The sequence below is a fragment of the Echiichthys vipera genome (assembly GCF_963691815.1).
Source record: "Echiichthys vipera genome assembly, chromosome: 13".
Classification (NCBI taxonomy): domain Eukaryota; kingdom Metazoa; phylum Chordata; class Actinopteri; order Perciformes; family Trachinidae; genus Echiichthys; species Echiichthys vipera.
Genome location: NC_139838.1, coordinates 23,986,369 through 24,007,583, shown reverse-complemented (window position 1 = coordinate 24,007,583; position 21,215 = coordinate 23,986,369). Strand labels below are relative to the sequence as shown.

Sequence of the window (21,215 nt, the reverse complement as noted above, 5' to 3'; positions counted from 1 at the left end):
TCTGGCTTATTACATCCTTACGCAGCCTGCGGTCTCAGCCGTCGTCCTCGGGCTCCAGTGACCAAAGCTGCAGCAGCACGGAGGGGCGGGGGTCTCGCTCTGCAGGATGAGACGAGGCGGCTGATGGAACACTGGCTGGGAAAGATGGAGGGAAGTGGAGGGGGCGCTCAGGCGAAATACATGGTGGTCAGTGTGTCGTGGTGGATCTGGACAGCCTTGGCCAGCGCCGTGGGGTCCCTGCCGTTACTCTGCCCTGAGACGTGGCTGCCCTCCGCACTGTCAGGAGGAAATCACATGAAATAATGGTAAGAAAGTTTAAACTTTTACCAATTCAAGCACCGACCTCACAGGCCAACAAAGTGCAATTTTAGTGGCTTGAATGTAACCGTAGGTAAAACAAAACTACATAAAAAGGCTTTCTTACAAGTAGAGTACACTAACATGTAGAACATTCAACCTCCAACTCCACTAAGTCAGGGTTTATACAGAGCAACGTTCTTAACACAGTTTTCTGTCGCAACTATACTCCTTCAGGAATCTTGCACACTCGTTTTCTTCATATTTATACTCCAGCTACCTCATTGCATTAAAAGATATCTATCTATCTATCTATCCTAGCTAATCAAAGTAGAAAATCTAGTCTAATTTAGAAATAGAAGAGTTTCTCCACACCTGTCATGCTCTTTGTCAACCAGGTGGTAGCGGGCGCGGAAGGCCACCAAGTGGGCGTAGTAAGCCGGTGCTGGGATGGAGACGGAGCGTGTGCAGCGGACGTAGGTGTGGCACAGCTGGTAGGTGAGGAGCTGGAACTCGTCACCAGTGAAACAGTTGTCGTCCCAGAGAACGTGGTAGTGAGAAGGCCGGCTCGTACCCTGAGGGGGAGGGAAGGTGAGTTAATCGCACCCAAGAGAAAGCAGCTCCGTTGAGAGAGGACACACAGCGAGAAGCGAAATTCAGCTGGAGCGGGGAGGCCTTGTTCCAACCACTGCAGGTAAAGTGTGATTGAGGACGATAAAATATTCTTTGCACAACAAGCAGGGAGCATAACAGTTGAGTTGTTTTAAAGAAAATGTCAGTATTGACCTTAAACCTGGGTGTACCACAGTAATTCCGTCTTGTGAAGGGTAATGCAAACATAGGAAGGAAAAAAACCTTTTTGTTGCTTCATGCTATTTCCCCTGAACTCAAGAATCCAAAAATGACCATATAATAGTTAGTATTCACCCTGAAGGGCCAAAAACTGTTTAAAATATAATCTCAATCTAGTTTTCTTATACGTTAATGCTGCAGTTAAAGAAATCAATATAAAACTTTAGTTCTCTTTGCTGTTGAATGTTTTGTTTAGTGAGTTTAAAGATCCCAGCGACTTTGCCTGAAAGTCTGCGTACGACCCACAAAGCGTACCTGGATTCCAGCGTGACTGCAGAGGTAAAAGTCAAACTCGTAGGGGTGGGTGATGTCTGTGTCCACGGTGGTGCCGGCAGGAATGTTTCCACTTCGTCCAACCTGAGAGGTAATTCAACAAACTGATGTTAGAGAACAGGCCCTGATATCAAATCATTCTTTAATCTCCCTTTTTTCCACCTGCTTCAAATCATTTAAACAGATGAAGAGAGTAGGAATAATTATTACAAGACTCAGAGTACCATTAATATTTCTACTCCTTCATGTTACTCACCCGTTCGTTGCGATCTGCACAGAACAGACGTGTGTGATGGCGTTTCTGCACTACAATGTAAGTAATCCCCGGCTGGTATTCCTTCTCTAGACTGATGCAAGCCTCCCTGATGGCCAGCAGCTCATAGTACAGCACCTACACCGATAAATACAGTTAGACTTGATGAGTAAACTGACTAGCAATAATGTGTTTTTGTAAAATAAGTACAGCAGGCAGGCAGAAGAGTAAGACATCTACTACATAGCAGAATCATTACTCCTATTAATACAAAATGCAACTTGTCAAGAACTTAAGATCAAGTGTTAACATCATAAAAGGAAACAAAAAACAAAGATGTCATCATAACGAGAAACCAGGTGTGTCACCTGTCTGAACTGTCCCTCTGACACTCCGTCCCTGTAGAAGATGATCCTGGTTGGCTTATAGCGAGTCGATTTGTAGAACTGGATCAAGAGCTCTCGCACCATGGAGGCCAAGTCCTGGATGACCTCCTGTCTGGGCCTCTGGACCCGCACTGTAGCGCAGTACCTGCTGGGGTGGGCGTCCATGCTGCCCACCACCTGTGGAAGCACAACACAATGATATACAAAATAACTGCAACTTGAGAACATTTTGTGCTTTACCGCAAATGTATGCAAGCAATACAAAAAATAAAACAAGATTAAAGTTTTTACATATTATAAAGACTCAGATTTGGGTCTATAATTATAGAAGCAACACTTTCCTGTGTTCAGTGTCGGTTTTTGTCAATTTTATCAGCTAGGAAAAAGGCTACAACTTTTAAATATGTAGCTGTGTGCTGCATAAACAATAGTGCTAAGGATCGAATCACTGATGAGCAGTACCAACCAAAACGGTTACTAAACGTTTTTTTAAATTATTTAAGGGAGAGAAAGTGCATTTTGTTACAGTCAACACAGACTGATACGAGTAGTTTAAGTGAAGAGAGAATACAAGCTTGTTGGTCAAACAGCTTTTTCCAAAAGTGACGTCTCACCGCTGCGATAGATGGCTTTTTCCCGTCTCCTGCTGGAGGATGAGTGACATCGGCCCCGAGGAAGATGACCGGCTGCTGGAACACAGAGGGTCTGGACGGATAACAAGAGGCACACAATTATCTTCTGATCAATCTGTCACATTGCAACAATGACAGACACAGAGATCATGAACAAAGGGGGAAAATAAATGTCAATGTGACGAGGTGAAATGAACATCATGAAATTGCTAATAAAAAAGACGGCTAAGCTCCAGCAGCAAGAACCCAGAAGCTCTTTGTTGATCTTTATTTGCGGTGTTTTACCGTTGGTGTGGAACCAGGATGTTGTTGATTCCTCCCAGCTTGACGTTGATCTTGAGGCAGAGGTTTGAGAGGGTCTGAGGGGACGTCTTCACTACGTTCTTCACCTGCACACACTGAGTGGCCATGCCCAGGAGGGTGTCACCCACCCGCTTCACCTCAGCTGTGGGTCAGAGAGATCGGACGTTCCTTTAACTCAGCAATCACCGTTTACCGTATGCACTTAAATGCCACACCAACTTCACCGGCTACTCTGTATATGTCTTTATAAAGGGAAGCAGTAACCTGGAGGTTTTGACCCGACCTTCTATACACACCGACGTCTAGATTTATTTTTGTTGTTGTTTTAGAAATGTAAATTTTTGTACCATAGACAGGCGTTTTCCCAGGCAGGATCACAATGATGAGCTGCAGCCCAGCGTAGGTGTTCTTCAGGTGTCTGAACATGGGCTCCACGCTGTCAGCTCCCTGGGCGTATTTACAGAAACATGGCTGGCCTTGGATTGGCATCCCAGCATCCTTTGAGATTTTACGTAGTTGGTCAGTGAAGCTCCTGAGCATGATGAAAAAAGAGATTACCATACATCATTTTCATGAAAAAGACAAGTCTTGTTTTTAATGACACCAACAGGCAGGATTATTTGTTATATTTTTTTGATAGAAAGTCTGTAATTCTACTTACGAGTAATCTAATCTGCGCTCAAACTGTATAAAACTTTTATCTCACATGCCAAAATGTGCTTTAATCTGTTAATTATTTAGAGTTTTAGAGTTTAATCACTTTGCCTGTTTATTTTATCACTCTAACTAAACTGAACTCACTTAAGGATCTCTTCTCTGCACTGCCTCTGGGTGGCGAAACAGGCGATGGCCCACATCTTGATCTCCACTCCGGTGTGAAACTGCTTCCCCCTCATGTCCCACACTCCATGGCTGGGTGTGGCCACCGTGCGGTTCTGCAACGACAGTGCAGGGTTGATCTGCTGGGACTGACGGTCACACAAACACATACGGTACAAAGGACACAGACAAGGTATGGATTGAAAGATTCAGGCAGCCAGTGGGATCTTAAGATCAACGTGCTACTGAGATTTAACAGGCTGAGATTTATTGATCATGACATTAGAGAGAAATGTTAAACTTTAATCTGTGCCCGTGTCTGATTTGCTCGTGCGTTTAGCGTGTAGAAAACATAACTTTATGGCAGACATGCTGCTTTCAAAATAAAACATATGTGATCTCTGTGAACAGCATGCATGTGTAGATGAGCATAAAAACACAGCAAATTCAAAAAGGTTCACAAACAGAAGGAGGAGAAGAAATGTGATGCAATCAGACAGATGTGGAATAAGCGTGAGCGCATCAAATGTGAAAAAAATAAAACTATAGCTTGTAATCACAGGGTTTCACCGCAAGGCTGCCAGAGTGTGGCTCATTGTCTGTCACACTGATGAAAGAGTTACACAATGTCACTGATCACTACTAAAGGATCATAATACTGAACTTCTAAACCACCAAATGTCAAGAGTTGGGATTATTAGCTGGAGGAAACCCTGCTGTCTCAAACACACACACATAGACATGTTGAAAAACACACATGCAAATGAAGCGTGATTTAAAGGGAAGGTACCATAAATGGTTCAGAGCTCACCCTGCCGCCATATTGCAGCATGGGGGCCGGCAGGACGCGGCCCGTCACCTGAGCCATCTCATCTCGAACGCGGAACTGAAACTCCTGGACGAACGGGTCGGCCTCGTAATTTGCACTCCTCACCTGAGAGAGGAGGAAATGATTTATATATCTAACAGGGAGAAAAGGTGGAGGGAACTTTGTGTTGTTTGATGTCTTGCCCACAGGAAACTCACCAGCCTGCTGATCTCCTCCTGTCTGTCTGGGGCAGAGCGGGCTGTTGCTTTGATCATAGTTGACGTCTGGTTGTCAGTTAGTTTTTTGATGCAGCGCTGGCCAGGTACAATGTTGCACACCTAAAGGGGGAAAACACAGCAGTTCAGGTCAATCCATCTTTTACTTCAGACTGATAATCATCATCACAATCATTCAGCCGGACATGTTCAGTTTAGCAGACATCTTGTGGATCTTTTCACAGTTGTTACAGAGGATGTAGTAGGGAAAGGAGCAGTAAAAGTAGCATTTGCTTGTATCTCAACCAGACATTTTTCTGTCGCTGTTTTCCATGAATTATCTGAAGAGAGAAATGTGGGCTGTGGGAACCAGGCTAACATTTAGACACAATGAGGCCCAACTAAGGTTGTTGAAAGTAGCGATACTTAAATACTTCTTAATACCATGTGTTTGAAAACTGTAAGATATCCACATTTGACAGTATCAAAAGTATCAAAGCTACAACAAAATTAATCTACTAACACTCAGTGACATTTTCTGAACTGACTGTGTGCAGGTTAATTAAAAAACAGAAATAAATATCCTATTTTGTGTGCCATGAACTCTTCTTCTTTCAAAAGAGGTATTAAAAATCCCTTTTTTATACTAGGATTTTATCAAAGTTAAAATTCTGGTATTGTGACGACCTTCGGCCCAACATTATGGAGCAGTGTGTTGGATATAAAAATTCTTATTCATGGTACTGAGTATTTTGACACTCCTGGTTTATGAGTAAAATTAATGAGCACTGAAACAGAAAACTTTGAATCAATTGTACAGTATAATTTGTCTCAAAATGTTGCCAGTCACAATGACAGCTCATTTTTTAATGATTTCACTTCCAAATACAAACTTTTACCAGCGTTCAGCAGGGGAGTCACACAGACACCATAAGTCCTTACCTCCAGGGGCAGGTAGGTGTGTTTCTGTTCCTGGCCCACCTGCAGACAAGGCAGGTGGGGGTACTTCAACTGCAGGCTGTACTTCTCTCTGAAGTACTGCGCCACTGTGCGTTCAACTGTCTGACCGCTCTCAAGCTGCAACGGAAATCTGTGGATTTGAAGGCAACAAGAACCTGATGTGTTAATGTGAGCCAATGACAGCTTTGATTGCGAGTGACCAGCTACATAGAAACGTACGTCTGGAGGCTGGCAGGGCGTCGTGTTACATTGCAGACTCTGTATTTCCTACGCATGGTTCCACAGTGTGTCACTTCCACTTTAAGACCTGTGAAGATGGTGGAATAAGCATCAGCAACATTTAAGTGACTGAAGGTTTTATTCATAGAGTGTAACAACTGAATAGGCTCAAATTCTTACTTCAGCTTTCATCTGTACCTCCTTTATGCAACAAAAAAAACGCATCTAACACAGAATAGTCTACAACGACATTAAAAAACACAGCTTCCCCTACATCCACACACAAGGCTGTAGAGGGCAAGGCCTCGTACTGCAGCACAGCGACATCAAGGGCTGCCTTTCCTTGGTGACATACCTTTGATCTCTTTGGTGAACTTGACCCTGTGGGAGTCGGTGAGAGGGCGGGGCTGCTCGTCAATGTTGTGAATGTCCAGGACCTCGCACATGAACTGGATGACTGGCTGCGCTTTGTAGAAAGCTGTGGCTGACACTGAAAAGATACGGGGCAAGGTCAAACTCACTATGGCAATAGCTCAGGTGGAGGTGGATGAAGTTTTATTTAGAGCCATGACACAGATTACTCTTTAGGGTCAAATGGTATTTATCTTCTCATCATCTCATATGAAGCTACAGCCAACAGCCTGTTAGCTTAGCATAAAGAATGGAAAGAGCTAAGCTGGCTCTATCCGAAGGTAACAAAAGTTGCCTACCAGCAGCTCAAAAGCTCAATAATTTAAATCTAAAGTTTTGGTTTTACAGAGTTGTGCGCTGGACTGTTTTTTAACCTGGCACATTAACTCCCTGGTTGATGGCGTTGATATAAGGTGTTGGGTAATGTGCTTGAAGTCAGGGACACACCAAGCTGACTTCAAAGAACTAGTGGCACGCAGGCCGACTGTTGTGTGAACAAATGATATTTACTATGCATAAGCAAACAATGACACAAACAATTACAAACGGTTTTTGCTCTGCGGCTTAAACATTAATCGTATCTGATATAACAAGTTTGTTCCTGATCTCACCGCCTCTTCACTTAAGTAGATTGTTTACTTTCCTCACTTTGTTTCACTTCTCACCGACGGCTCCACTGCTGATTCAACAGACTGAAAAACAGCAGACGAAGGCCGACAGTGGAGAATAAAGCGCATAAAGTCGGGCATCACTCACCGTCAACCCGACTTCGACCGATGATGGGTATGTCCCTGTCTTCAGAGGTGCTGGTAGTTGAATTTTGTTTAATTCGGACGGAGCCAAACTAAGTTAAACTAACCAGCTGCTCACTGTAGCTTCACATTTACTTCACAGACATGAGTGGTATTGATATTCTTCTTCTAACTCTCAGTGAGAAAGTGCCTTCACTTTCATGTGTTTCTCCAAATGTCATACTATTCCTTAGTTCCTGGTTTCACAGTGCTTACTCACCATCGATGTTGAGCATCATTTTCCACATGGCTGGCCGTACTGACTGATGGAAGCCGAACCAGACCTCTCTTCCTCCCCCTAGCGGGTGGTCGTAGCCCTCTGGGGAGGAGAAGAAGGATCGTCCGACAGGCGTGTACCTGATGAGGTGACATAAAGGTTAGTAGAGCACAAAAATACAACTCTACCCGTGATGTGAATTGCATCCTCTGTGTGGTTCACAGGGTGCGGCATAACACACACGTGCTGCCTGAATTACAGCTTCGTTCATGTTACTAAAGCTATTTTGGTTAATGGATTCAGCAAATGGCATATCTCGAGTGAGTTTACATAAAAGATGCGTTTAATCCATACGCACCAAACTTTCCACCAAACTGCACCTGATACCATATGTGACAACGTTGTGGTTGAAATACTGCATAATAAATTAAGGAAGCTATACAATAGCTCCGGGATGCAACTATCCTTGGATCATATTTCATGACCAGCAGAACTCTCTCATGCGTAATTCATTTAGATAAAACTCTTCACTTCCTCTTCCTGGCACTGAAACTATAAGGGTAAACTACAGCGTATAGTCATCGATCTTAATTATTTTGAGGTAAAATTCATGACTTGAGCAAAATATTTCACCAAACTTTGAATCTTATAAACAAGAAATTAGCTACACTTTCAATAGGATATGAAATACTTGAGAGAGCTGAATTTTGTCACTATTCTTTTGAAATATATATTTAAAAAATGCTGTTGTGGAAAAACAAATCCTTGCAGAGCTCACTTCATGGAGGGCAGGTGTCGAAGGACGACGTCCACGGCGTGAACAGGGTTGGTGCTGATGGGTTTCTCCAGGTTCACCGGCTCGGCCACACCGCGTCCCATCAAGACTTCGTGCAGCATGTGCCAGCTGACCAGGGACACAAACCTAATGGTGACTTTAAAGGGACGGTCCTTCCCACCATCACCTGGCAGGGTGACGTCCAGATCAACCTACAGAGGGAAAGTAGTGTTATTGTTGCTTAACTATCAATGATAAAAAGTAGGGATGCACTGATTTATCGGCCGGACACCGGAAACACTCGATGTTTGCCTTGTTGACTGTAACTGGCGAATAACATGATATTCACCGATGGTTGATGTTTATCTGTTGTTTTGCATCAGTTTTACGTCGGCTAAAGGTTGTGTTAAAAGGTTAAAAGCAATTATTTTTAAAAGACTTTAAAAGTAAATCTTTTTCATTGATATTATTAAAGGTTGGGTAGTGAAGGGCTGAATGATTTTAAAACTTTAAACTTAAATTTGAGTTATAGTGTGACATCACAAAGGTCTCAGGACACTTTCCATATAGAGTACATCTACATCATGCTACGATTTATTTATTTAAACAGTTCAGTTATTTTTATAATTTAATGTTTGTTTCCCTGGCACAAAATGGGGACTAACTGAAAACAACAAAATGAACAACAAAAAAATAAATACATGGGTATCGGCCCAGAATTTCACGACGGTGCATCCGTATTAAAGAGCCCCCAGCTGTTGGATAAACATTACTTTACCTTTGGTATAACACTGTGATTAGTGACTCTATTCTCAGGGCGTTCATTGAGAAGATGAAGACGGGAAACGCTGACTTAAGCAGCTATTCACACAACACTTGTGACCTTGGCATTCTTTCTCAAGCTAAACTGAGATATTTTTTTTTGTTGGACCAAAAAACACAAAACAGCAACATCCAAACTTTAGTGTGGTCTTACCCCACCAGTGGCCACAGGAAGTGGGCTAGCGGTGTAGAGGCTTCTCTTCCCATCGTAAACTGGCAGACAGTCACCAAAGATGGTCACCTTGAAATGCTGAACCATGGAGTCCACCACCTCCCTGAAAACAACACATCACTGCAATCAACATACAGTAAGAAACTAGACTTACAAAAGGTCAAGAGGTATTTGAGGCATAAAGTGAAGTGTAATTTGTATTTTAGCTCGCTCTCACACAGAGTCACAGTCCAGCGGTCTACAGTTTCTAAACTCCTTTCTCCTGTTACCTGTTGACCCGGCGGGGACATTTATCGGGCTTGATGTCCACCTCATAGAGATAGACGTCGATCTTGGGTATTTCCACTTGGAAGCAGTTGGCCAGAAGCTTGATGGGTTTCCCGAGGGTGCCATAGCCAGGTCGCCGTGGCAACGCGAAAAGCTCTTGGGCTTCAGCGGCTGCTCCAACGTCTCCTGCAACAACGCATACCAAAAATAAATACCTAAGAACAAGTGTTTAGACCACTCTCTGGCTTATAGTTTGTTTTTCATAATTTGTACATGCTTGTTTATTACAATATCGATCTGATCAGTGTTCAGACTAAAGATTAACGCAAGTGTTGCTCCATTTCTGTTGGAACGCCCTCTCGCTCACTAACCAATCAGCCTTATCTACAGTTGCATTTTACTGCATGTCAATCCTGGACTATCTGTGCCCCAGCGTCCCAGAACAGCTAAAACAGAACCCGGACCAGTAACAATGACTGTAATCTACCCTTTCAAACAAGCTGTGAGAGGAAGGAAGTGGTTAATAAGGAGGAAAGAGTAGAGGGGCCGCGCTGAGAGTAAAGATGGTCAGGGACGTTAAAGATTGCCTCACGTCAAACTGTCAAAACTGAAATAAACAGGCCGACACCATTTCTCCCCTCGTCAATCTGATAATGACCGTATAAAAAGGTTACAGTGTTAGGTGACATTTTAAATACCGACCAGATCAGCAGTTACAGTCACACAGACTTTTCCTGAGTGACATGGCCTTTGCCAGATGAGAGGAGAAGTAGGCGGGTGACACACCACGCCAATCTGACACCAATTTTCGGAAATGCCAAAATGGAAAGTACTCAGTGAAAGAAACGACAACCACACAATTTCCATAAATGTGACTCAGAGGATCCACACGCGTCCACACAATGACCTACATGACAGCGTGTGCAGACGGAGCTCGGGCTGTTAAAAAAGCAAGACGTGCGTTTTGTTTGTAATGAAAGAAAAGTGCACGGCGGAAAACGAGCAATAACGCTGAAAGTGGCCATGAAATGAGCAACTCCTGAGGACTGACCCTGAACCTGTCGTTTCAATGCATCCAGCAGTAAAAGACTGCACTTTCTGCTGATACATCCCAGGTCATTTCCTCCCCTGTGTCGTTCCCATGGCGATGGCGCCCATGTTGCTACAGTTTCTCCATGGCAACTAAAGGCATACCAACAGGAGGAGGAAAAACAGGTGCACACACATTTGTTTCGTTCATCTAGGAGCTCTGGTGACAGAAACTTTTTGGGTTACATATATTTTAACTATATTTTAAATATATATTTTTATAAAACACATTATAAATTGGATATATTTTTGGTTTTATGATGACATAATGGAAATTAAACTGGGCATTTTGAACAGTTTTCAAAGAAAATATTAGTTTGTTGCAGCCCTTAAACAAACTACGAATGAACTACGTGTGAAGTTGTGACAATGTGGCAAAAATGTTTTAGATCTCAAGTTACTCAGAGAAAACTTTCATAATATTCAGATCACTAAGTGGCCTTTTACACAAGGACATGATAGACTCAAAATGACAACTTACAAAAGGTGAAATAAACAAAACCGTGGCAAACAAAAGATAAAAGAGCAATCGTGGATGGTGGATGTTTGCAGGATGAAGAAAAGACAAATCTGAGGCCGATCAGTTTGGTTCAAACAGCAAACTTTTAAGAAACAACATCTCTATGAAGAAGTGGCTATTTTTACCTCACACTCTTAATTTAATAAACACAAAGATTGCTCTACCAACGATCTTACATAACGTCCTATAATTTATACTTCCATGCAACCACAAGAGGAAGTCTGGCCTGTTGAAGCAGCTCAAAAAGATTTATTTTTATCATTTATTTATTTTCACAGTCAATGGACACTATGCTGCCTGTCAGAAAGCATAAGCTCCACATAAGGAGTTTAACATAAATCAGAGACAAAGTCAGGAGGATATGACAATTAAAGTCAAGATATCCAATAAGAGCAAGAACAGTTAGTCAATGATCAACATTTTTGATTATAAATGTATCTTTTAAGTCCAGTACAGAGTTATTACAATACCGATACTGAAATGCCTCTGACACTACTTAAAAAACTGGAATCAGCGAAAACACAAGTCTGCATCATTGCGATACCTCATAATTTAGCCACAAAACAAATCTACTTTAAAGTAGTTGATGTTCTTTTCTGTTGAGTTTACCACAATGGGAGCAATCATATCACACCCACGGAGGTAAAGCAGTAAACAGCTGTTAAAAATGAGAATAAGCAAGAGTGTTGTTTTTTTAAACACACTCACTCACTGGGCCAAGCTTCTCAAACGTGAGGATTTGCTGCATTATATCATTATTAACTGAGTAGTTTGCGTTTTGGATCGTTTAAAAAAACACATTCATTCATTCATTCATCTTCAACGCTTGTCCCTGTTGGGGTCGCAGGGGGCTGGAGCCGATCCCAGCTGACATTGGGCGTGAGGCGGGGTACACCACATGCGATTTGAAAACATCCCTTATAGGAAATTGTGATGGGAAGTTTTACAGCTTTTTGTAATTTTTATATACTCCGCAATCAATCTGTTAAATTTAAACAACTGACAAAGGATGTGACAGTGAAAATAATTTTCAGTCGCTGCCCTGCTTTCAAGAATACCTGTGTTACACAGAGGTATTGGCACTGTTGATAATTCTGCTTTGTCTTTAATTAAATATAATTATATGTTTCTTTCTTTCTAAGTGTGGTTCTTTACTTCTCATTAGGTGACAAATGGGTCAGTTTCTCAGTGTCAGTGAACCAGTTTGGCTCCTTTCCCCTCCCAGTCGAACCACTGCCCCTAACAACATCAATAATATACAAGCTGTGACTCACAAATTGTGCCCTTTGGCAACAAAAGTAAATTGACTAATGTCCTGCCATGCTCAATTGGATTCTAATTAACACAGGCAGCGGTTAACTGAACATTATTCAATAACCAGGGTAACTATGGCAGCAGCTGGCGTGAAAGGCTGCCCTTCAAACAGATATGAACACACACTCAGAGAAACACACACACACACACAGCTCCCTGAAAGTGAGCCAGCCTCTCTCAGGCCTCACGCACACCTGACGGGATCACCACCTGCCTTTGACAGCCGGCAAAGACTGACGTAGACAATACAAGTAACCAGTGAGACTGGTTTGGAGGAGTACGCACACACACACACGCAAAAATGACCGGTAAAGCACCGCTGAGGAACAATCAACCCAGTGTATTGTGTCTACTGGGGCTGGGGATGGGAATTTGAAGTTAGTTGTCAAGCTCAGCTGCTTTTGCATCATTGATTACGGTAGCCTGGCATTTAACCACAATGTTAGATCCACTTGCAGCTCACAACTGCTCAATCATGTGGGTCTAACTTGCGTCTAGCACCGCACACTGACTTCAAACAACTCATGTGCAGCACCTGAACACTGTCTTTCTTTCTTTGTGTGTCTCTGTCTGTCTGTCTGTCTGTCCCCAACCGGTCAAGACAGATGGCCATCCTCCATAGAGCTGGGTCTGTTTGACGTTCCTTCATGTCAAAGGAAGGTTTTCGTTGCATTTCTGCTCAGCTACGAACCATCCAGACCTCTCCGATCCTCTGGGAGTCCCCAGAGTAAGAACTAAACATGGAGAGGCAGCGTTCAGTTTTTATGCTCCACAAATCTGGAATAAACTCCCAGAAAACTTAAAGGTCTGCTGCAACACTCATTTTAAATATAGACTAAAGACTTTTCCGTTTTTCCGCTGCTCCATTAAACTGCCTGTACTGTACTGTGACTTCCATTACACGTCTTTAAAATATTACTTAATTGACAATTAATGCTTTCAATGATCTTTTACCTATATTACTCAAATGTCATTTTATATGTTTTCCAACATTTTTCCTAAAATTTTAATAATTTTATTTGGATGTCTTTTTATAAATGTCATTTTATAGGAGTTTCTTTCCAATGCTTTTAAAATTTTATGTAAAATACCTTGAATTACCTTGTTGTTGAATTGCGCTATGCAAATAAACCTGCCTTGCCACTGTGTGCACAAGATTGCTGGATAAATGCTGTATTATCCATCCATCCATCCATCTGCAACTGCTTGTCCCTATCGGGGTCGCAGGGGGCTGGAGCTGATCCTAGCTGACATGTATTATTATTATTATTATTAAAGATAGTGTCGACTTACTGCTGCTAATCATAGTGTGGTCCAGAGGATCTAAAACTATCTTCCATCACAGTTTAGCTCATAATTCATGAACGTGACTGCATAAAAGGCTGATATAGAAACAAAAATATGACAGGAAATGCTAGACTTATTTTAAATTACATGTCATATTTTCTTTGTATTATGTTTATTTAGTAATTAATGCTTCCTTTTTTTTCTTTTGGAGATTCCTTCAAGTATCACAGTTTGAGAACCAGTGGTCTAATCTCTGTCTGGAGATAACTTTTGTTATGATTTGTCACTATAAATAAAATTGAAACTGAACACTCAACCCAGTATATTGTGCATGTTGGCGCTGGAGATGGCGAATTTGAATTTACTTTTCAAGCGGAAATGCTTTTGCACCAATGCCCGTGATATATAGCCTTGCACCTTATTTAACCACACAGTTAAATCAACTTGCAGCAGCTCCCAAATGCTCAATCATGGGGGGTCTAACTTGTGTCTCGACTGCAAATAACCAGGGTGCAGCACCTGGACACCAAATTTAAGCATGGCGGTTGGTTAGTCCGGGGATCCCACCTGTTGTTCCGATTTCCATTCATGAGGTCTCTGTCCGGATGACCCGGCACCCAGTGATTACTTCTCTGCACAGGCTGAAACTTGGCGTATAGATCCGCAGGCAGACACGCCGCTCCCCCGGGCTCCTCGCTCCCTGCTCCCCCGGCTTCGGTGTCTGATGTGTAACCGGGCCGCTCGGGGGTCCCCCTCGGCTGGAAGAAGTCTTCTCCCCTCGACCTGCCTCAACTGGCGGCTCAAAGTTGTACAAAATATCTCCACGTTTGCCTTTGAAGTTCTTTCTTCTGTACCTGGAAGAAAAACAACGTTACGTTCAGTGCTGGAGGTGTTTTTGACAGTTTTACACACGGAGTTAATTTAACTGATAGTCGTTAGCGGCGGTTGGTGAAGCTAACAGCGACAGTTAGCTCGTGGCTTTAGCCGACGACAACTAGCGACTCGACACGCGAGACCGGGGGGGATATTTACCCGGTGAGCGGCTGGATTCGTTGTCCCGGTTGGTTACCGTGACAATACGGTGTTCTTGTTCTTTATGGGACAGGTATGAGAGCTTCACTACCCCGCTGTATTCCTCGGTATCGGTGAGTAGCCGGTCTGAAGTCTGCGCTTACACCGCCCTCTCGCTCACTCATGTGAATCTCGCGAGAAGAGAAAATTAAAGACGTCCGGAATACCCATTTCAAAATAAAAGCATACGTGTTTTATTCTTATATGCACTCAAATAATCAGTGATGAAAAGTACATTTACTCAAATGCCCTCCAATGCCAAAGTGCAGTAACTACGAAATAATATAAACAATAATACATGTATTTAAAGTTTGTTTAAAGTCTAAAAAGACAAACAAAGTCTACTTAGAACTCCACTACATGTCGGAGGGATATATGCACTTTTTTTATCTATCCATCTATCCATCTATCTATCTATCTATCTATCTATCTATCTATCTATCTATCTATCTATCTATCTATCTATCTATCTATCTATCCATATATATATATTTTAGTTTTATTTGGCATCTATAGTTACTGCCTGCTTTTCAGATTAAGATTTAACACAAAAAAGGGTCATTCTGCTCAATTAGTACGGCCGAAATGGGTTTTCTCAGGAGGGGAGCTGGAGTCTCCCTTAGAGAGAGGGTGAGAAGTACAGCATCCGTGAGGAACTCGGAGTAGAGCCGCTGCTCCTTTGCGTTGAAAGGAGCCAGTTGAGGTGTTTCAGGATCATCTAGTAAGGATGAACCCTGGACGCCTCCCTAGGGAGGTGTTCCAGGCACGTCCAGCTGGGAGGAGGCCTCGGGGAAGATCCAGGACCAGGTGGAGAGATTATATCTCCACACTGGCCTGGGAACGCCTCAGGATCCCCCAGTTAGAGCTGGTTAATGTGGCCCGGGAAAGGGAAGTTTGGGGTCCTCTGCTAAAGCTGCTGCCCCCGCGACCCGACCCCGGATAAGAGGCTGAAGATGAGATGAATATTATTTCTGATAATTACTTAAATGCAGTTTTAAATGCAGGATTATTTACTTTACATTGAGTATTTTTGCACTGCAGTTTTGCTACTTTTACACAAGTTAAGGATTTTCATTGCTGCACCTTCACATAATAACATCCCTCTCACAGGTGAGATTTCTGTTTTTTTACATTTTATTTAAACCTGGAATTCATTACAGATATTAGAAAAAGACGAGAATATACAGCTTTTTAAAGTAGATATAAAGATATACAGAAGTACACATTAAAAAGAAAAACAAAGAAGTAGAAAGACATAAAAAAGAAACAAAACAGAAAAAAAAGACAATTCTGGTATAACCCTGTTTAATTTTGTTGTAACTTCACGGAGCTGTGGCTCCATCCTCCTCCTTCTTCTTCTGTTCTCATCTTTATACGTCATGTTTTGAAATAACTGAGTGCAATAAAGGTTTGTTAGTTTCTATCCTGTCCTATGTTGGTATAAGAGCTTTAATTTGGTACAAAAAGACCACAAACAGAATAAATGACAGTGTGAATTATACTGCACATACACACTCCACACTGTAGATGTCCCCAAAACCAACCCCATGGTTAAACAGAGAAACTACAGAAGAAGAAAACCAGGAAATGAGGAATCATCAGTTCTTCCCTGGAGAAGTTGATTTATGGAGCTGCAGGAAACACACAGATGCGACCCAATGTTCTTTAAAAGCTCTTTAAACTGATTTAAGGTGAAGATTGTTTTGTTGTTGCACGTGTTTCCTCTTGTTGGACAGAAGCAGGAGCCTCCTCTGCAGATGTGACCCAGTCTGAGGACATCTTCACTCTTGTGTTTGTGTCTCAGAATGGAAAAGGTGGAAAAGGTGATCAGCTGCTTCAAGAGGAGCCCAGATGCTGTGGCCAGGCTCATCTGCTTCCCCTGGGCAGGTGGAGGCTCCATACACTATGCACGCTGGGGGAACGTCCTCAGCAGCTCCATAGAGGGTGAAACTCACATTCACATGCACATTAACATGCACATTTACATGCACATACACATGCACATTAACATGCACAGGGGCTGGACTTTGCACTGTTTATCTGTATGTTTGCTCCATAGTCATGTTTTTCAGATAATACACTTTGCACATGTACTGTCTCTGCGAACTGATCTGCTTTATTATCTTTAATGCTGTTTTATTTTGTTGATTCATCATGTTTTAGTTGTGTGTTGTTTTGGTTTTAAAGGTGAAACTTGTGTGTTTATGCTTCTGTCTTGGTCAGGACTTCCCTAGAAAATAGATTTTAAATCTCAGTGGGAATATTCCTGGTTAAAAAAAGGGTAATACAAATAAATAACTAAATAAATGTTCTTTATATTAAAAACACCGGACCTTAAAAATATGTTACTGTGAAAACAAAAAGGCCACATGCAACTGGAACAAACTAGCACATTATCTATAATATAGTTTAATATATGTGCAGTTTATAAAACCGGGTTTAAAACATTTCTCTTTTATTTGCCGTTACAGAGCTTGAGATTTTTTTATTCTAGTGTATGTATTTTGTTTTTTCTTTTTATGTTACTAATTATAATAATGTTATAGGACCTATGGTAAGATTAATAATCACAGTCAATATTGATTATAATATTAATATAAATAATTATTAAATTAAATTAAAATAAATTAGAGTGAACCCCCACAACCATTTATTTTGGTAAACTATGTTTAACATTTTGTCACAATAATTATTTAATCTGGATTATCTTGTTTTCATTATTGTGAGGAGCCAAAACGATAGAAAATAAAATGAGATTTCATTATATTACTTCCTCTTTAATTACTATTTTACGTACTTTTGATGTTTTGTTGTTGTATTTTATGTGGTTGTTCCTTTTTGTTTTTATTTATGTAAATTAAGCTGCCCCATGAATGAAATGTGCAAAAAAACATGTAATTTCTGTTGCTATTGAAGCGTTTTCACCCCGTTTTTCTGTCCCTCTCAGTGTTCGCAGTGAAACTCCCCGGCAGAGAGAGTCGCGCCAAAGAGCCGTTCTTTCGGAGCATGCAGCAGATCGTGGACGAGGTCGTCGGCGCGTTGTTGCCGCTGCTGAGAGAGAAGCCGTTCGCTCTGTTTGGACACAGGTGTGACGACAGTTAGGGTTTTATAACATCACATCCCTGCTTTGGCTTTTTTCTATTCCACCTGTTCTTTTCTTCTATCGTTTGCACTCTTCTGTTTCAGTTTTGGTGCCTTCACCAGTTTCGCTGTGGCCGATTCCCTGAAGAGACATCACAACCTTGAACCAGTTCACATCTTCCTGTCTGGAGCGTCTGCACCTTACGTGAGTTTATCACGTTTAACTGTGTTTGGCTACGATTATCCACTCAGCATCAGTGTATCCAAGGAGTCTCTGCAAACTGACGATTTAATTAACTAACGTCTGGATCTCAGTCTGTATTTGAAAGCCTGGGTAGACCCGTCTAACCGATTCTGACTTGATTTCCCCCAACATTCGATTCTCGGTGACACCTGCAGCACCAAAGTTAAGACACTTTGATAGAAGTCAAGGGTTTGGCGTTGATCATATTCCTTTCATATGTTGGATTTTTCCCTTTTTTAGTCAGAGACGCGCATCAAAGCCCCGAAGAGAAGCGAGTTATCTGATGACGACTTTCTCCAGTGGATGATTTCCATCGGAGGAACTCCTCCTGAGCTGCTGGCGAACCCTGAGGTGCTGAAGCTCTTCCTCCCCGCGCTGAAGGCCGACCTGCACGTCGTGGAGAACTTCAGGTGAGCCGACGACTTCTGTTACCTAAAGTGAAATCATCATCATCCCATGCTCTTTTTTCAGCACTTACATACATCACAAAAGCCATGGAGACAGTTTTTTTCCGTGTATGAACTATTAACGGAGAAATTCCGGACAGCCGGACGTGGCTAACAGTGATTAGCTCGGGGCAGTACGATGAAGGCATTCAAAGGTCTTTTTTAACCACTAATACTGCTCAAAATAACCCCAAACCTCTGCAGCAGCATGAGAAGAGTCCCTACACATAAAACAAAGCAGCAACAACGTAGTTAGTGAACCCAGAGTTTATTAAAAGAGTGTTTTAAAGACTTACCTACTGGCCCCTGTACCAGCTCCTCTCATAGTAAAGTCCATTCAAGTGGATTACCAAAGTCAATCCCAAAGGAAGGAGCCCATTGGTGCTTTGTTTTCTGTGTAGGGACTCTTCTCATGCTACTGCAGAGGTTTGGTGTTATTTTCAGCAGCATTAGTGGTTAAAAAAGACGTTTTAATGCCTTCACCGTGCTGTCCCGAGATAATCAATGTTAGCCACGTCTGCTGTTAGCGACTCTCCAGGATTTCTGCGTTAATAGTTTATACACGAAAGAAACCGAATGGCTTATTTGATGTGAGTAAGTGCTGAAAAAGACCCTGTGATGATTTTACTTTAAAACAATAAAATAAATTCAGTGCATGTTTTCATGTGTGTGTATATATTAGGGGTGCTTTTATCACCATATTATGTTTCGTTTTATGTTATTAAATCAATTATTTGGACAACAATATGATATTTTGCTGCCACAAATTGACTTTGATGTGAATAAGTTCAGCTGCTACGAGACAAAAGCATCCGCTCAGTTAAGAACATCTTTATTGATCCCACTCCAGGAGATTCACATTTAAAAAAACACTGCTCCAAAATGCAAAATTACACTTTAATCTCATCTGTATTCATTCAGAAGTTAAATGAGTAGAGTTTCTGACTTTCCTGCAGGTGCAACGAGCCCGACGGTCCGCTGCTCTCCTGCCCGGTCTCGTGTTTCGACGGAAAGGACGACGTCCCTCATGACTTACAAGGTCAGTCCTGTGCTGCTTCATCACACACTCACTCTACTTTTACTGCTTGTCTCCCCCTCTCTCTCTCTCTCATCCCATTTCCTGTCTGTCTTTCTAATAAAGGCTTGAAAAACTGCCAAAAAATCTCCTTTAAAATAAATTCACTCGTGTGTACATATTAGGGGTGTTTCATCACCATAATATGTTGTGTTTTATGTTATTAAATCAATAATTTGGATAACAATATGATATTTTGTGGCCACAAAATGGCTTTGATGTGATTCAGTTCAGCTGCTGTGAGACAATAACATCCGCCCATTTAAGAACAACTTTAACACATTAAAAAAAACGCAAAATGCATTTCAGACACTTAGTTTCGTAGGTCTGTTGGTTTTCATAAAAAACATGTTGAGGTCGTACAGGGCTGTGTATAAATGGCGTCTCTGTTCATTTGTCATTAATTGTTTTCCTTGTGTTTCATCAACAGCTTGGAAAAGCATCACATCGGGTGATTTCACCGTCAGGATGTTCGATGGATCTCATTTCTACCTGAAGGAGCCTGGAAATGAAAAGATGTTGTTAGACTACGTCACGAAGCAGGTGGAAACATCAGAAATGGACTATTTATAATGAAACAACTGTCCGTCTGTTGTATGTAGGTTTGTTTTTTACTAATTCATTTTGATGGACATTAATTCGGGGAAGACCCAGGACCAGGTGGAGAGATTATATCTCCACACTGGCCTGGGAACGCCTCAGGATCCCCCAGTTAGAGCTGGTTAATGTGGCCCGGGAAAGGGAAGTTTGGGGTCCCCTGCTATAGCTGCTGCCCCCGCGACCCGACCCCGGATAAGAGGCTGAAGATGAGATGAGATTAATTCTGGAAACCTTTTATAAAAGTAACTTTATGAAGCAAGTGTCTCATTCGATACAGTTTGATGATGTATGAATAAAAAAGTGCTGCAGCTCGGACCAAAGGTGCCGTTTACATCAACGGGATCCTTTTGTATAAATAATCCAACAATTATTCTAATACTTGGTTCATCTGATGGTTATTTTCACGATATTTAATCAATTAATAGTTCAGTTACGATTGTGGAAGATTGTGGAAAATGGCACAAATTAACCAATAGTTTGATGTAAATGTGTCAGATTGATCTAAAAGGCTCATTTTATATCTAAACTCTACTTAAATGTGTTTACCAGATGAATTTATTTTTACGACCATGTAAAAGAGAGAAAAGCATTAATTAATTTTAATCAGTTATTTAAGTAGCTGTTAATTAAGTGACTCATTTTTCCTCTGAGACGCCACAAATACTTTTTTTATTTCCAAATAAATATTCTAAATGCTTAATTAATTATAAATTCACACAGTTTAAAACCAGTCAGTCAAAATGTTCTTTGTTGGAGGAACAAAACCAAACTTCATTTGTGAATAAATATATCTTTATCGTACACGTGACATCTTTTTTAAATCATCACTTCATTCTCCAGGTTTAATATTTAAGTACTGTCCTTAAACAAATGAAAAAACACACACAAACAAATGTTATATTTAGATTATAGAGCAGGAATTACATTCATTTCACTCTAATTAAATGTCTCATCTTTATAAACAACACAACTCATAAATATCTACATTGTGGAAAAAGGTTTCTGCGTCACATTCA

The 21,215-nt window shown here is 41.5% G+C and overlaps 2 protein-coding genes across 4 annotated transcripts; one reads left to right on the top strand and one right to left on the bottom strand.

Moving 5' to 3' along the window:
• Positions 1-142: 142 nt before the first annotated feature.
• ago3b (argonaute RISC catalytic component 3b) lies at positions 143-14,832 on the bottom strand. 3 transcript variants are annotated; one of them, XM_083925656.1, is made up of 20 exons: positions 14,715-14,832; positions 14,250-14,536; positions 9,475-9,658; positions 9,188-9,308; positions 8,215-8,423; positions 7,440-7,576; positions 6,373-6,507; positions 6,018-6,105; positions 5,781-5,928; positions 4,842-4,961; positions 4,606-4,749; positions 3,798-3,964; positions 3,344-3,528; positions 2,979-3,138; positions 2,676-2,766; positions 2,044-2,238; positions 1,679-1,813; positions 1,405-1,506; positions 673-872; positions 143-276 (listed from the first exon to the last, which is right to left on the bottom strand). In XM_083925656.1, the coding sequence occupies exons 2-20, from the start codon at positions 14,266-14,268 to the stop codon at positions 168-170; spliced, it is 2,649 nt and encodes an 882-aa protein (XP_083781782.1). In that variant the 5' UTR covers positions 14,269-14,536; positions 14,715-14,832; the 3' UTR covers positions 143-167. The 3 variants fall into 3 exon arrangements, with proteins under 3 accessions (XP_083781782.1, XP_083781784.1, XP_083781783.1); XM_083925658.1 differs by having other exon boundaries at positions 3,798-3,931; XM_083925657.1 differs by having other exon boundaries at positions 4,627-4,749.
• A 1,520-nt stretch (positions 14,833-16,352) lies between these two features.
• olah (oleoyl-ACP hydrolase) lies at positions 16,353-20,507 on the top strand. The gene is made up of 7 exons (XM_083925274.1): positions 16,353-16,444; positions 16,558-16,697; positions 17,701-17,839; positions 17,940-18,039; positions 18,319-18,488; positions 19,481-19,563; positions 20,030-20,507. Exons 2-7 carry the CDS (start codon positions 16,559-16,561, stop codon positions 20,170-20,172), a joined length of 774 nt encoding a protein of 257 aa, XP_083781400.1. The 5' UTR covers positions 16,353-16,444; position 16,558; the 3' UTR covers positions 20,173-20,507.
• Positions 20,508-21,215: the final 708 nt, after the last annotated feature.

Coding starts and splice junctions, on each gene's coding strand:
- olah (XM_083925274.1), top strand. CDS start 16,559: ATGGAAAAGGTGGAAAAGGTGATCAGCTGCTTCAAGAGGAGCCCAGAT. Junction 16,698..17,700: donor CCTCAGCAGCTCCATAGAGG/GTGAAACTCACA, acceptor TGTCCCTCTCAG/TGTTCGCAGTGAAACTCCCC. Junction 18,040..18,318: donor CTGGAGCGTCTGCACCTTAC/GTGAGTTTATCA, acceptor TCCCTTTTTTAG/TCAGAGACGCGCATCAAAGC.
- ago3b (XM_083925656.1), bottom strand. Junction 3,529..3,797: donor TGCAGAGAAGAGATCCTTAA/GTGAGTTCAGTT, acceptor CATCATGCTCAG/GAGCTTCACTGACCAACTAC. Junction 3,139..3,343: donor TGGGAAAACGCCTGTCTATG/GTACAAAAATTT, acceptor TCTGACCCACAG/CTGAGGTGAAGCGGGTGGGT.